Source organism: Anguilla anguilla, chromosome 18 (assembly GCF_013347855.1).
Source record: "Anguilla anguilla isolate fAngAng1 chromosome 18, fAngAng1.pri, whole genome shotgun sequence".
Taxonomy (NCBI): Eukaryota; Metazoa; Chordata; class Actinopteri; order Anguilliformes; family Anguillidae; genus Anguilla; species Anguilla anguilla.
Window position 1 is genome coordinate 12,253,505 of NC_049218.1, and position 13,191 is coordinate 12,266,695.

The 13,191-nt window shown below is 42.3% G+C and overlaps 1 protein-coding gene across 44 annotated transcripts in view; it reads left to right on the forward strand.

The window, feature by feature from the left end:
* LOC118217872 (neurexin-1a-like) overlaps nt 1-13,191 on the forward strand; it is a 310,125-nt gene that overhangs the window by 247,902 nt on the left and 49,032 nt on the right. For 31 of the 44 annotated variants that reach the window (XM_035399988.1, XM_035399994.1, XM_035400000.1 and 28 more), the window contains 3 exons: nt 1,538-1,709; nt 9,636-9,725; nt 11,639-11,949. In XM_035399988.1, the coding sequence (XP_035255879.1) occupies nt 1,538-1,709; nt 9,636-9,725; nt 11,639-11,949 (573 nt within the window). The remainder of the gene's footprint in view (nt 1-1,537; nt 1,710-9,635; nt 9,726-11,638; nt 11,950-13,191) is intronic. The other 13 variants (XM_035400023.1, XM_035400017.1, XM_035400018.1 and 10 more) reach the window with 1 other exon arrangement.

A 13,191-nucleotide genomic window follows, 5' to 3' on the forward strand; every position in this document is an offset into this window, starting at 1 on the left:
CAGCAGTAATTATTCCACAAATTAAATACATTTGTGTTTGGTATCTATTACTCTGACCCTGACTATGCATGTGGATTTAATTTAGCTTTGCGATAAACTGAATATGCAGTATAAACACGCACGTTTTTATACCATCGTGAGTTTCACAATCATTTTCCCCTGTGGTGATTTCATTACGTGGAATATTCCGGCAATGCCACATAAATGGCAAGACAGACCTAGCTACTGTGGCCTAGCTGCTCATAAAGAGAAGCGCATAGCTGACAAAAGAGACGAGGCAGACAGTGAGCCAGGCTGTCCTTCTCCCAGGACTTATACTACTCATTTAAGGGTGGAAAAATTCCCCACGGCACTCAGGTATCTGAAGCCGCTCTCGTCCCTTAAAGCATCACGCGCTAACGGGCCTTGTTTGGCGGAAGTTTTAAATCGCCTCCCACTTAATTGGTTTAAGCTGAGACCTGTGCTTCTAAAAATAAGCGGAGAATTGCTGCGCGGTGATGAATCTCTCTTAGGGGGCGGGGCTGACGTTCTGCCGCGAACGCGGGCTCTGGGGAACCGAGCCGGGTTTACGCAACACAGCCAGGGCTCGCCAGATCTGACTCACCGGCGTCTGGTAGTCAAGTCCATGATTTCTTTGCTAAAAATGTAGGCCTATATTTTAATAATGTTTTTGACGCATGTGTTGTTCTTAAAGCTACCGTAAAATGGTACTTTCGTTTGAGTTTTGTTTTTTGCGCTGTTCAGCTTTTGTTCAGCTTTCAGATTATACCGTACATGAAGTTACAGTGAACAGAAGAGCAGAGGCAGACAATATTAATATCACGTAGGCTATATTAATATCACTTTGGCCGTATGACTTCCTTCTCATTGACCAGAAAATCAAGTCAAACAGCATTACATTGAGGTCATCATCCTTTTAAGGCAATTCAATTACTGGGTGTGTTCTTTTTCTTCTTTTTTTTCAGGTTATAATTAGTGTGTGTCTGATGTAGCTTGGCACCGTCTGGGTCATAATTGACTGTAATAAGTGAGTGGAGTCTTAAACAAAAGTAAATGTTTGCACAGATACACTATGGGCAGACTGGTGCAGAAGAGATAAGATGAAGAGTCAATCCATCATCGCCACCATCTCTTCTCCGTCAGTTTACAGATAAATTTCACTATCCCTGAGGGCTGCTCTTCTTGACCTTTGGGTGTTTTGGTCTCTGATTATATCCTAATTAGAGTGCACAAAAGTAGTGTTGTTATGTTTTTATCCTTCACAGATGCATGGCTAGTTCTGACTTTGTGGTAGCCTGTCTACACTGAAGACATTTACATGATTGTGTGTGCTTATGTGTATATAAATAATTGTTTATTAATTTGTATCGTTATTACGATTGTTGATAGCATCATCATCATCATCATTATTATTATTAATCTGTGTTGAAATGATTTATGATGCTGTTCTGATTGTTAGAATGAAGGCTGCTGCCTTTACTGATCACAAAAAATATATAATTTTTTTTTTCTTTTGTTTTTGTTTGTGTTTCTACAGGAAAGGGGCAATATTGGAGTTGTATTTAATGTTGGAACAGATGACATTAATATTGAAGAAACGACAAAGTTTGTAAATGATGGAAAATACCACATAGTGCGGTTTACGCGGAGTGGTGGCAATGCCACACTACAGGTGGATGACCTGCCTGTCATTGAGCGATATCCCACAGGTAAGGAGCCCTCCTCTTTCCTCACTGCATCGCTTTTCAGTGTTTACCAAAGAATAACTTACCAACTTAGACATTTCAGCCAGGCATAATAGGTTTTGAAATATTTGGAAGGACATATAAAATTGTGATCCAGTTGTTTTGTTGGTGCATAATAATGTGTTTCTCTTTCCTCATTAAAACAATCTTATTATCCTTATATTAGTCTAAAATGTCAATATGTTAGCAAACATGATGACTGTCATCTGGAAAAGGCTCTAAATGTCAAAGTGCAGGTTACTGAATTCACTAACATTTAAAATGCTAAATGACTTTGACAAAAGCTTCAAACTTTTCAAAAGGCATTAATGTAGCAGTGTTATCACTTGGTCAATTAATTTTCTTTGTATACCATTATGTGATTGGAAATTGAGAACATTTAGACTCTCAGAAGAGCTAAAACGCAACACAAGTGAATTATTATTATTGTTATTATTATTATTATTATTATTATTATTAGTAGTAGTAGTAGTAGAAGAAGAAGAAGTAGCAGTATCAGTGGTAATAGTAGTAGCAGTAGTAGTAGTCGAGGTAGCAGTACTATTCATGATAGTAGTAGCAGTAGCAAGGTGTACAGCAGCTATGGTGGTATTTAGTTCTCCTGACACAGTTTACTTCACAGTGAAATATACATCCCCGTCCATTTAAAACACACACACGCCCCGACGAAGGGGGATTCAGTCTCAGTGGGAGCCGTACGCTTCACCGGCATGGTGCCTGGAACACACACACACACACACACACACACACGCTACGCACCGCACTTCACTCTCTCCCTCTTTACGACCGCAGCAGACACACTCCTCCTTGGAGGGCTTCTCTTCCCACGCAGCACGACAGGGCTCTGGCAGACAATAGACGTTACTTCTGACGGAGTCGCCGCTGTCTGCCGTGACAGAGATGCCTCAAAACCAAGACGAACGGCCGGCCAGTCGAAACAGGCCCCCTTCAGCGTGTAATGTTTGGTGACCCGCTTTGGGCTTGCACATGGCTTTAATCAGAATGAAAGGGGTTTTATTTCACGATCGCTGTTCTTCGCCTGAGGTGTGAAAGGGAATTAATGGCTTCTGACTTCCCTGGTACATGGAAGAATTCACCTCAAGGTTAAATGCTTAGCTACCATACAAACGTACATGCATACATACATACACACAGTCAGTCTGAACCACACACACACACACACACACACACAACCATACAATACCTCTTCCTCGCTGAAACTTTTGGAAAGCTTTACCTCAGCAGCCAACTAGTAGAAGGAGAAGCTAAAAATGGGCATTCTGAATTTCTAGGAAGGCTTGTGTGAGCAACACTCATCACGCTGTCTTTATTCGGGCTGAAGTAAAGGCTGAAGTAAACCTGTAAACATGGGTCTGTACTAGCCAGAAATAGTGTCCTAGCAGAATATATCTCCTGCTCTTGTGTAATGTGGTTTTAAATCCATTATTTCCATAATTTCCCTCTCTTGTGCCATTGTTTTTAACATTCTGGTGCTTTAACATGTCACAGCTGGGCTTATGCTCTAATTCCAAGGCTGTCGTTCTTGCCCACGGAAGCTCCTGTGACCAAAGGAATCGTGAAACGTTATACAAAAGGCTCAAAGCTTTATAAAGCTGTTTTCATTGAATTTCACATTCTAATTTGGCTTCCCCATCAATTATTCTGCAGTCTTTTTGCAAAACTGTTTTTCAATTTTAAGATTCATTGCTGCTCAAAAAAAAGGGTCCAGCAGGAAGTGAATTCATTTAGTTAAAGGTTGGTTAGTCTTTTAATTAATTCGGAGTCGCGGGTTTTCATTTTTCAAGGCGGAGTAATTACAATCCTTCACTAACCAAAGATTCATCTCGATGCAAGATTAAATTCATAGGCAATAAGAACAGAAGAAGAAAGGAACTTCAGACACCCTTAGAATCAAGAGGCCAGAATTCATCCTGTTACGTACACTGGGAAAGACAAAGGCGTACAAAGCCTACTCGGTACAGAACCATTTTCGCTTTGTTTTCAAAATAGCTACCAGACCACCTCGTGACACTGCATTTGCATAAATAAACAAGATAATTATAAATGCATTACACTAATGAAAAGCAATTAACGGCTGTGTTGCTTTGCCATTTACACGTTTTCAAGCGGACAGAAAAGGGTAATAAACTTTTTGTGTGAGATGTGCTTCATCATTGACCGCCCTCAGAAACGTAGCTCAGTTTCCTTAAGAGAAGAGCTCATCCATCACAGACAGCAGTTCAGGATGGTGGACAGGATTAAAATGACTCCTGCTGCTTGCCAAGCCTAAAACATGGCCAGGATTCAGTCAACATTTTTTTTTTTTTCTTAACGTAAGCTCACTATTAAATGGAAATTCTGATTCAAGTTAAAGTTCAGCAGTTTAAACGGTCTAAAACAGTCTTGCCACAGATAGTAAAGAAGGAAATGAGCACTTGTACGTATTTTTGAATCGAAGTTAAGGACGGTGAATGCAAGCCTAAATCGCTATACTATTGTTGCTGCAATTGCATGTTGCGAAACTGGGCTTCTTTTAGACTGCTTGTTAGTTCAAATGCATTATTCATTTGATTTATTTGGTGGCTTTCCCGAGTTATCCCCCCCCCCCCCCCACCCCCCTGACACTTTCTTTATACTGACAATTTTGTATTGCTGTTTGCTGTTAAGTGCCGCAGGGAGAAATTAATGTTAACTTCTCAAAATATGAATCTCAAACTTTTAAAAAATTTTACCCCAAAGCTTGCCAAAATGAGGTTAAGAATTTGTCATGTCTGCCTTGCGTTAATCGAGATTTGATTAACTTCTAAGGAAGAAAAAAAACAGATAAGCCCAAATGAGTTACTTTTTTTTTAATGAGAGGAAGAGAGATAAGACTGACGTGTTGTATGTAATTACTCATTCTTGTAGCATTGATTTTCATATGGCTTGCTACTGCTGAAAGAGATAAACATGGCGCAGTTTAAATCCCCTGTCCAGCAGATCGGTTGGCCGTGTGCAGGTGCAGCTGACATGAAGCGTTGTGTCTCATATTGATTCATGAATATTCACAAATGACATGGCGCAGCGTTTTCCGAATACGTGGCATCAATGACATACACGGACAGAAACGTTTACACCGCCATTGGACCTGACACCTGTTCAGATTAAAACCGTTACAGCTGACGAAATGTGGCTGGCATATTTAAAATAAATAAATAAAAAACTTTGAGCGGCCACCGATTTCACAGCCCACATCAAAAAGACAAATTAGCAAATTAATTTGTATTATTCCATAAGAGCAAGTAATGAGGCCTCTGTGAATATGCTCACTCCGAAAGCAGAGAGCGAGTCCAGCGAGTCTGTGTTTGAGTCCCAGCCGCTCCACTGCTGGCTACGAGCGGAGGCCCACATTGCCGAGGCAACAGTCGGCCCAGCCTCGCTGGGGGACAGGTGAACAGGTGGACGAAGAGCCTTACTGTACACTGAGCCTACTGTACTTAGACATGCTGACTCTAAACATGCTGAAACAACAGCAGCTGTCTTCTGACTCACAAGTTCGCGCTGAACAGAATTTATTCTGAAAATCATTTAATTGGCCAATGTGAAGTTAAAATACATATGTAGCATTTTAAGACAGCTAGTCGTGTACCCCGCACACCTCTCTGTCATCTATACACCAGTCTACACACCACACAAAAGACAGCTGACTTGGTCACACTGCAGGTGAACTGCAATAAAGATGAGGCCCCATGCTTCTGCTGAGTTTGTGCTGCAGTAACTAAACTACCAAATGCTCCCATTTCCAGGGCCTATCAGTTCTTCATTGGATGCCCAGCATCGATTTCAGCCAGTTGATCACAGCAATGATAATAGTAATGGTATGATAATGACATCAACGATAATCACATAATCACGGTAAACAGTGATGATGATCGCGGTAACCCTTTTAATGGCCAATATAGGGCCCTCTTACCCAGCACCCCCTTCCTGCCAGCCAGGCCATTACATCACCCCCACAACCCCCCAGCCCCTTTAATCTCATTAAAAATCACATCTCAAGCAACGAGCGGCTATTAGACCGAGTCCTTATTCCAATTAAAGCTGTCCTGCGCGCAGGACAATCGCTGATACGGCCCGATATGCATCTCGCTGCTCTAGCGCCGCGCACAAAGCCGGGGGCCCCCGCGCACGCTCCCGGAGTAACGCGCTAACAATGCGTCCATTAGGGGCCGGCGGGCCGCGGGCCCGGCATCCGCTCCGAGCCCGCCAGCCGCCAGCGCGCGGCGATAATGGAGCGCGGGTCCTGCCTCCGCCATTAGGCCTTATCAGCACGTCTCTCTCCCTAATGCGGCGTTCCCGCTGCGCAGCCCTCTCCGCTCTCCAGTCAGAGGGATGAGCGGGCCGGGATCCAGATGGCGTAAGCCGCCCCCCCCCCCCCCCCCCCCCGCCCGGCTGCGTTTCAGCCGAGGTTTATAAATCCGCTGCGGCGGTATGAAGACGCCCAGGCACTGCGGTGCGCTACTCAACCCGTGGCCGCGGTAGGCGTAAGCGCATACTGCGATGCCGCGCCGTTTTTTCCACGCGGCTGCGGGAGCCATTTTGTCCCGTTCTCCGGCTCCTTTCCCGCGTTCGGTCTTGCTCACCGCGAGCACGTTTTTTTTTCCGCGGGTTTGTAATGTGACAAAGCGCCGCCTTATCGGATCTCTTTATTAACAGGGAAAAAACAAGCGGCGTTCGGATGGCGCCGGGTCGCCCGGGACAACGCTCGCCGCTCGCCGCAGCCTGGTCCGGGGAGATAAGCCGGTCTGTTGTGGGACCCGGTCTTGCGGCGCGAGGTGTTGCGCTGGTCGGGACGCACCCAGATGAATGGATCCTTGGACGGAACCGGGGGGCTGCTGATAACGCCATTGTTAAATAAACCCGAATCCTTGGCATGCCGCTCCTCCCTCAGGGGGGGATCAATACACGATCAGGGCCTGATTACATTCACACTTAATTAACCCGGCGCTAAGAAAGATGGAGAGGAGGTTCCGTCTGAGGAGAAAACAAAGGTGGCAGACACAGGGAGAGAAGTGGACTTGGGGGGCCAGTCTGCCGGGTGCCCGATGCCCCCAGCTCCACTGAAAGGCTGCGTTTCATATGCTAAACCAAATGCTCAAAAAACATGGGTGCCATACTCTGGACCCCTGGGAGGAAGTGGAACTGCAGGCACACCTTTGCCAAGCGGCTGTGTGCATGTGCATGTGTGTGTGTATATGTATGGGTGTGGGTGTGTGTTCTTTTTACCCTATTTCTCTCTCTCACTCACTCTCCCTCGCTCTTTTTATTCCTCTCTCTGTCTTTCTCTCCCTGTCTTTTTTTCTCTCAGGATTCTCATTTAGTGTTTGCATTACTTGCCAATAGCATGAAAGGATACAGGGTACATTCTTTTCTCTGCAACCCTGTCATTTTGAAAGAGATTACTCTTTTGTCAGAAGATGACTGGGAGGCATAAACATACAAATAGTCTTTTGACTGAGGGCCTGGTGCAGCGGAGGGGAGGGGAGGGATGCCGTAAATAAGTAAGGGAATAAAAGCGGAGAGAGTGGAGGGGAGGAAGGGCCACGTGTCCTGGGGCATCTCGTGCCCCGTCCTCCGTGACACGCACGCCCACATGGCCCGTCCCACCCGTGTCCCGCCCCGGGCCCTTCCGCACACCGCCGCTGACCCCTTTCGGGCCGGGACACCGTGGAGCTGAGACCCCAGCTGACCACCTGTGCTCCCCAATTTTCTTTCTTTCATATCATTTTTTTTATTTCGATTTACAGTCTCTCATCTAGTATCCATCCGATATATATCAACAGTCAGTCTGTGCTTTTTTATTGCACTGGTGCAGTGTGCTTTTGTTCAGTCCAGTTGAACACATGCGCACATGTGGACGCATGATCACACACACACACACACACACTCACACACATACACGTGTGTACAGGCAGTCAGAGAAACAGACGTTTTACTTGTACCAGGATGTGCCTGGACAGCTCTTAATTTTCACTCAAAATTAAATGCTGGTGTTTATTTCATTCTTCACAAACACAGTTGGGGGCAGTCAACAATCCCCCAAAAAAACTGAGGGAAAACATCGTGAAAGCAGCGAAAACACCTCAGCTCTTGGGCTTATTTATAAAACAAAAGCTGCAGACGAATGTCGACAGATGTGAGCCTGTCTGTCTCTCCTCCTCGTTCCACGGAGGCGGCCGGCTGTCTTGGGTCTTCCGCTCCACTTAGCCGCCCGGCTCCCTCGTTTTCCGAGAGAAGCGGCCACAAAGCTGCGGACTGGGAGCGAAAGAGGAGGAGATGCCCCCGCGCGCTTGTAGTTCAGGGCCTCTGCCCCCCCCCCCCCCCCACCCTTCCCAGACGCGATTAGGAGAGCCATCAGCTGGGCCCATTCATACGGCCCGCCCGCAACCGCCATCCGGTTGGCCACGCCGACCTCTCCCTCGCGGCCCTCCTCGGGTCCTCGCCGCCCCGCTAAATTACTGTCACTCCCCTCAGCCTTACCTGCTCAGACAGAATTAATTCAGCTGGACATGACAAAACATCGTCAATCTGCTGGAAGAAAGATCTCCTGGAAATGCAATCACGGAAGACAATGTCGCAGAGAAAAGCCTCTCAGAGGCCCTCTGCTTTTTTTTGTATTATATATTTATTTACTTTCGTACAGGCAATTCGTTATGACAAAAGGGATCCAATCTCCGAACCCTACCTCCCAGCCAAACACCAAATCCACAAACACTAGTTCACAACTACTCTGCTTCAGCTCTTCCGATCAGCTTCAGTATGGCAAATAAAGCTTCTCCGTCCACAGTCACGCGTTTCCTTCAGAACATTTGGTTTGAGGAAAGAAACACACGCATATCTCCTACTGGCAAGGTGAAGGTGAAGTATTATTAAACCAAAAAGAATTCATGTTCCACCACTCTGTTTACTGAGGGAGGTTCTGTGCAAGTAATAATTATTATAGTCCGTTATGAAAACGTAGTGTATATTTACAAGAATTAAAATCCACAGGGTGCAGAGACAAACATGTACAAAACATGTTAGCTTGCTTCTTGGATTTTGGTGATTATATGCAATTATGTACTCAGACACTCCATAAAACTGTAGGGCATAAATGGAGGGGTTTCTGTGGAAAACTGATGAAGCTTAGAACATATGCAGTGCATTGGACATGTTTGCTCTTAAGTCTGAAGCTTTTGTCAAAGTCACCTCACTCAGGTTAGCTCTGTTGTATGATGTGTGTGTTTCGGCTGCCCTAACGATTTCATTTGTTTCCTGTCTTTATTCTGAAAATTTCAAGTGTTCTCATCGCTGAATTTACTGTTAATCTATTGTTACTTGCTAATTAGTCTCCTTTCTTAATGAAGATGGATGAAAATATGTTTCCTAGGTGTCATGTGTTCTTCTCTAAACCACTAACTGGGTGCAAAAGGTTGAATGTATTTTACAAATAATAAATAAAAAAGATGTTTCTTCTGAGCAATGTATAACTAGATAAAAAAAAATCTGCCAAAAAAGAAAAAAAAAAGAAAAAAGAAAATGAAAATGAGATTTATTTTGTAAAGATATGATTTGCATATGTTTAAATTTGTGGAATGTGTTGGTTTATAACTTAACTTTATTAACCTAGTGGACAATTCAGCATACTAATTCTCAATTAATATAGGGTTAATTTGTTTGATAAAATAAAATTAAATGATTTGAGTGAAAAGGTTTGATCAATGAAATGTTGTAGGTAGCTTTGTTTTTAAACTTCAAAAATTTACAGTACAAAAAACTTGTGGCAGTTGTATAGCTCAAGCTTTAAGTATTAACATTTAACCTTTGACCTTACAGATTTTAACCAATGAAATGTCTCTTTAAACTTTAAAGGCAACAATGATAACGAACGCCTGGCGATTGCTAGACAGCGAATCCCATATCGACTTGGTCGAGTAGTTGACGAATGGCTACTCGACAAAGGTAAAAACATTGATTAAAACTTCAAATAAAAATAATTTGAACATAACCAAGTAATACTTTGTAACACCAATAAACCCAAAAATATAAATGTCCTGTAAAACTAAATAAAACAAAACTATTTAAAACTGAAAAATGTAGCTTGTAATATTTGCACACATTGCATAATAATGTATTCTTCTATTAAGAAACACCAGCTGTTTAATACGTATTTCCTGTTAACTTCAGGTTAAAGGGACTGTAAATATAATTCTAACTCAACCTCCTGAAGTAGTATTAACAATATTAACAAAAAATATCCATAAAGTATTCATAGCATTGTTGTTCCCTGCTGTAAACGCATAAATGATCAACTTAAAAAGCTCCAATAAGAAAATTATATATTTATATGTATTTATGTTTGTAGTACATTTTATATCCATATATTTATATTTATATATACATTTATATATACATATATACATGTATGTTTTCTATTTATTATTGATCATGAAAATCGCACTTTTTAAACTTATAGCTATCATAAATAGAGTGCAATATTAATTGGCATAAGAAATGAAGTCCCTTTAACAAATATTGCAAATGTATAGAGGGAATTCGGAAAAAGAAAATGTATTTTAAAAATCAAAACATTAATTTTTTGCATGCCTCTTTATGTATTTGGTAAAACCAAAGTGTAATTAAAACGAAAAATGTGCCATTTTGACTTTTTTCATTGTTTTTGTTTTATTTTCAGTTTTTAATGGACTTAATTCCATGAATGACTCATTTGTTCTGTGCTTCATATTAAATCATATGTAATTTGGAACATTTTGTTTATAATATAAGTTTAAATTCTTGCCAACCTTTGCTAAAAGGCAATCTAAGTTACATGGGTAGAGTATATGTCTACATGAATATGTTTTTACAGCCTATTGATAATCAAGAATCAGGCTACAGTTATTCTTACTTAATGGGCTATTTGGACAGTCTCAGCAAAATCCACAAAGTAACTTCAGGACACTGGTCATTTTTTAAACAATATTGTGAAGTTAAAAATATTTAATTATTCTTAAAAAGTTTAAAAAGTTAAAATGTTCATTAAGTCTGTAATGAAGTAGACCTCTTTTACAAATCAGGAAACACCAGGCAGTTTCATTTTAAACAATATAAAATATCCTACAGTTACCATGATATTTTTCATAAAGAATGCCAGATTTTGTCGCTTGACTGAACTGAAGAACTCTCAGACTGATGCAGTCATGCTATCTGATCTTGGTGTTCCCTACAGCAAGTTTAACTTAGGCCACCAATCTTTAGAAAGATCCATTTTAAATGTAGTTCTATAGCTATAACAGGCTGTTGTGAAATAATTATTTAAGGATAAAAGTAAGAAAAAAAGGGTCTGTCATCTGTCACAGCAGCTTCACGTGAATGAGCATTACCAATAATGAATCGTATAAATCATGTTAAAAATTACTGCCCAAGATTGTCTCTTTAATTCAGAAAATAAATTGGCTCTGTGCTGTATATTATATTGCTTTCAATTAAAGCAATTTGGATGCGGCTCTAACTACTAATTTGATTCATTGTTTTTGATTTTTTTTTTTTTTTCCTCAGGAAAATGGTTTATTTTCAAATTGATTTGATTGTCCTTTTAGCAAAGCTACATTGATTTAGGGCCGTTCTAAATGTTTTCTTTCTTTGAATCTGCATTTCATAAGCATCCCATTATTACAACAGAGATAAATTACAGGGGCCAGCACTGGCATCTAGTAATTTATCGCTTTCATTAGCAACTGGGCAAATAATCCGTCTTCTTCTCTGGCGTGATTATTTCTCATCACTCTCCTTTATTTTCTCTCTCTCTCTAACACCGCGCGTGTCAGAGTCCGCAGTTCAACACCTTCGTTTGTATGTAACGTTGTTCCCCGCAGGACGGCAGCTTACTATCTTCAACAGCCAAACCACCATAAAAATCGGGGGTAGGGACCGCAGCCGCCCCTTCCAGGGACAGCTGTCTGGCCTCTACTACAACGGCCTGAAGGTGTTCAACATGGCGGTGGAGGGGGACCCCAACATCCGGATCGAGGGCAGCGTGCGACTGGTCGGGGAGTTGCCCATCACGCCCCAGTCCAGTGTCACGGCCAACAACCGCTCCGAGACGTCCACCTCCATCATGGAGATCACCACGACGACCGCCTCCAGTCGCCGGGGCAAGCAGCCTACTCCTCGTGAACCTCAGCAGGTCAGTCTCAACTCACATCAAAAATTGTTTTATTCGTTTCGGTCCTTGTCTAGTTCTACTCCTCTCCAATGAGGTCCTCTCTTGGGTCAGGATTTTATCAGCATTTGACTCACAATTGAACTTATTTCTTCACAAATTGGCAAGTTCAATGAAACTGTTTGTGGGAGGAAAAACTGCTGTAAGTCAAAGTTAATGATATATGTTGATTTAATCCAGGCATTGATCATTTAGATTACATTTGATTCTCATTAGTAACTTTTCTCTCAGATGCTCATTTGAGATAGATGTTTTCAGATAGATGTGTGCTTGTCATTCTGTTCCATTGAGTTTCTTTGGTCCTCAGTGTTGAGCTTGTAATTTCCTCAAATTTACTGCTGTTCTGTATTGCTTCAGCTGTTAAACCTTTCCCAATGAAGAGAGGTCAGGCACACAATTATATTGTGATTGTACGTGAAAGCCTGCCATGCAAAATGGCTTTTAAACGGGACACCCTGTGTTAGCTTTTGCCTTTGTAGCATGTATTCAGTTTGAATTGCGTGCAGCACCAATGGAACATTGAGGAGTAACACTTGATTGCTTTCTTCAGGTTAATATTGTATTTATTCACATGAATTCCGTTTCATAGCCTACTATAAGTCATTAACATGGTTAGGGCTGCTTTCGGGTTCATTATAATGTTGAGTGCGAGTGATGTTGGTTTCCTTTATTTTATTTTGGAATGCAGGTCTTGAAACTTCAGCACTGTTAACTCTTGAATGACTGGAGTGCTGGAAACAGTCTACTGTGGGTATTTATGGCTTAAAGATGGCTTTTGCATGCAGACAGTGAGCAGATTGCCAGGTTCATTGTGGGTCAATGGGGTTGGGGGGCTTTTATCTCAGTTGAATTCATGTGCGTTCGCCGGGGTACAGGGGTGACTGTCGGCACGGCGATACCCTCAAGCCTGTTCCTCCCCAAAGGGAAAGGGTTTTGCTGTGAAGAGCCTCCTCGTCACTTGCATGATTGCGTGTCTGGGAACAAAAGAAAGGGAAGTTATTTGTTTGCCGGCGTGTTTTGTGGGGCAGAATTGAGTTCCTTTCATAGTGAATTGATGGGCCAGAGGATATCGGCCTCTACAAGGCCAATATCCACAAGCAGTGACCGGAGATTAAGGGGGTTTTTATTGACAGGGCAGTCTTCCAAGGATGTTCACATTCTTTTCTATGTTCTTTTAAGATGTACTCAACTGTGACCTGAGGACGT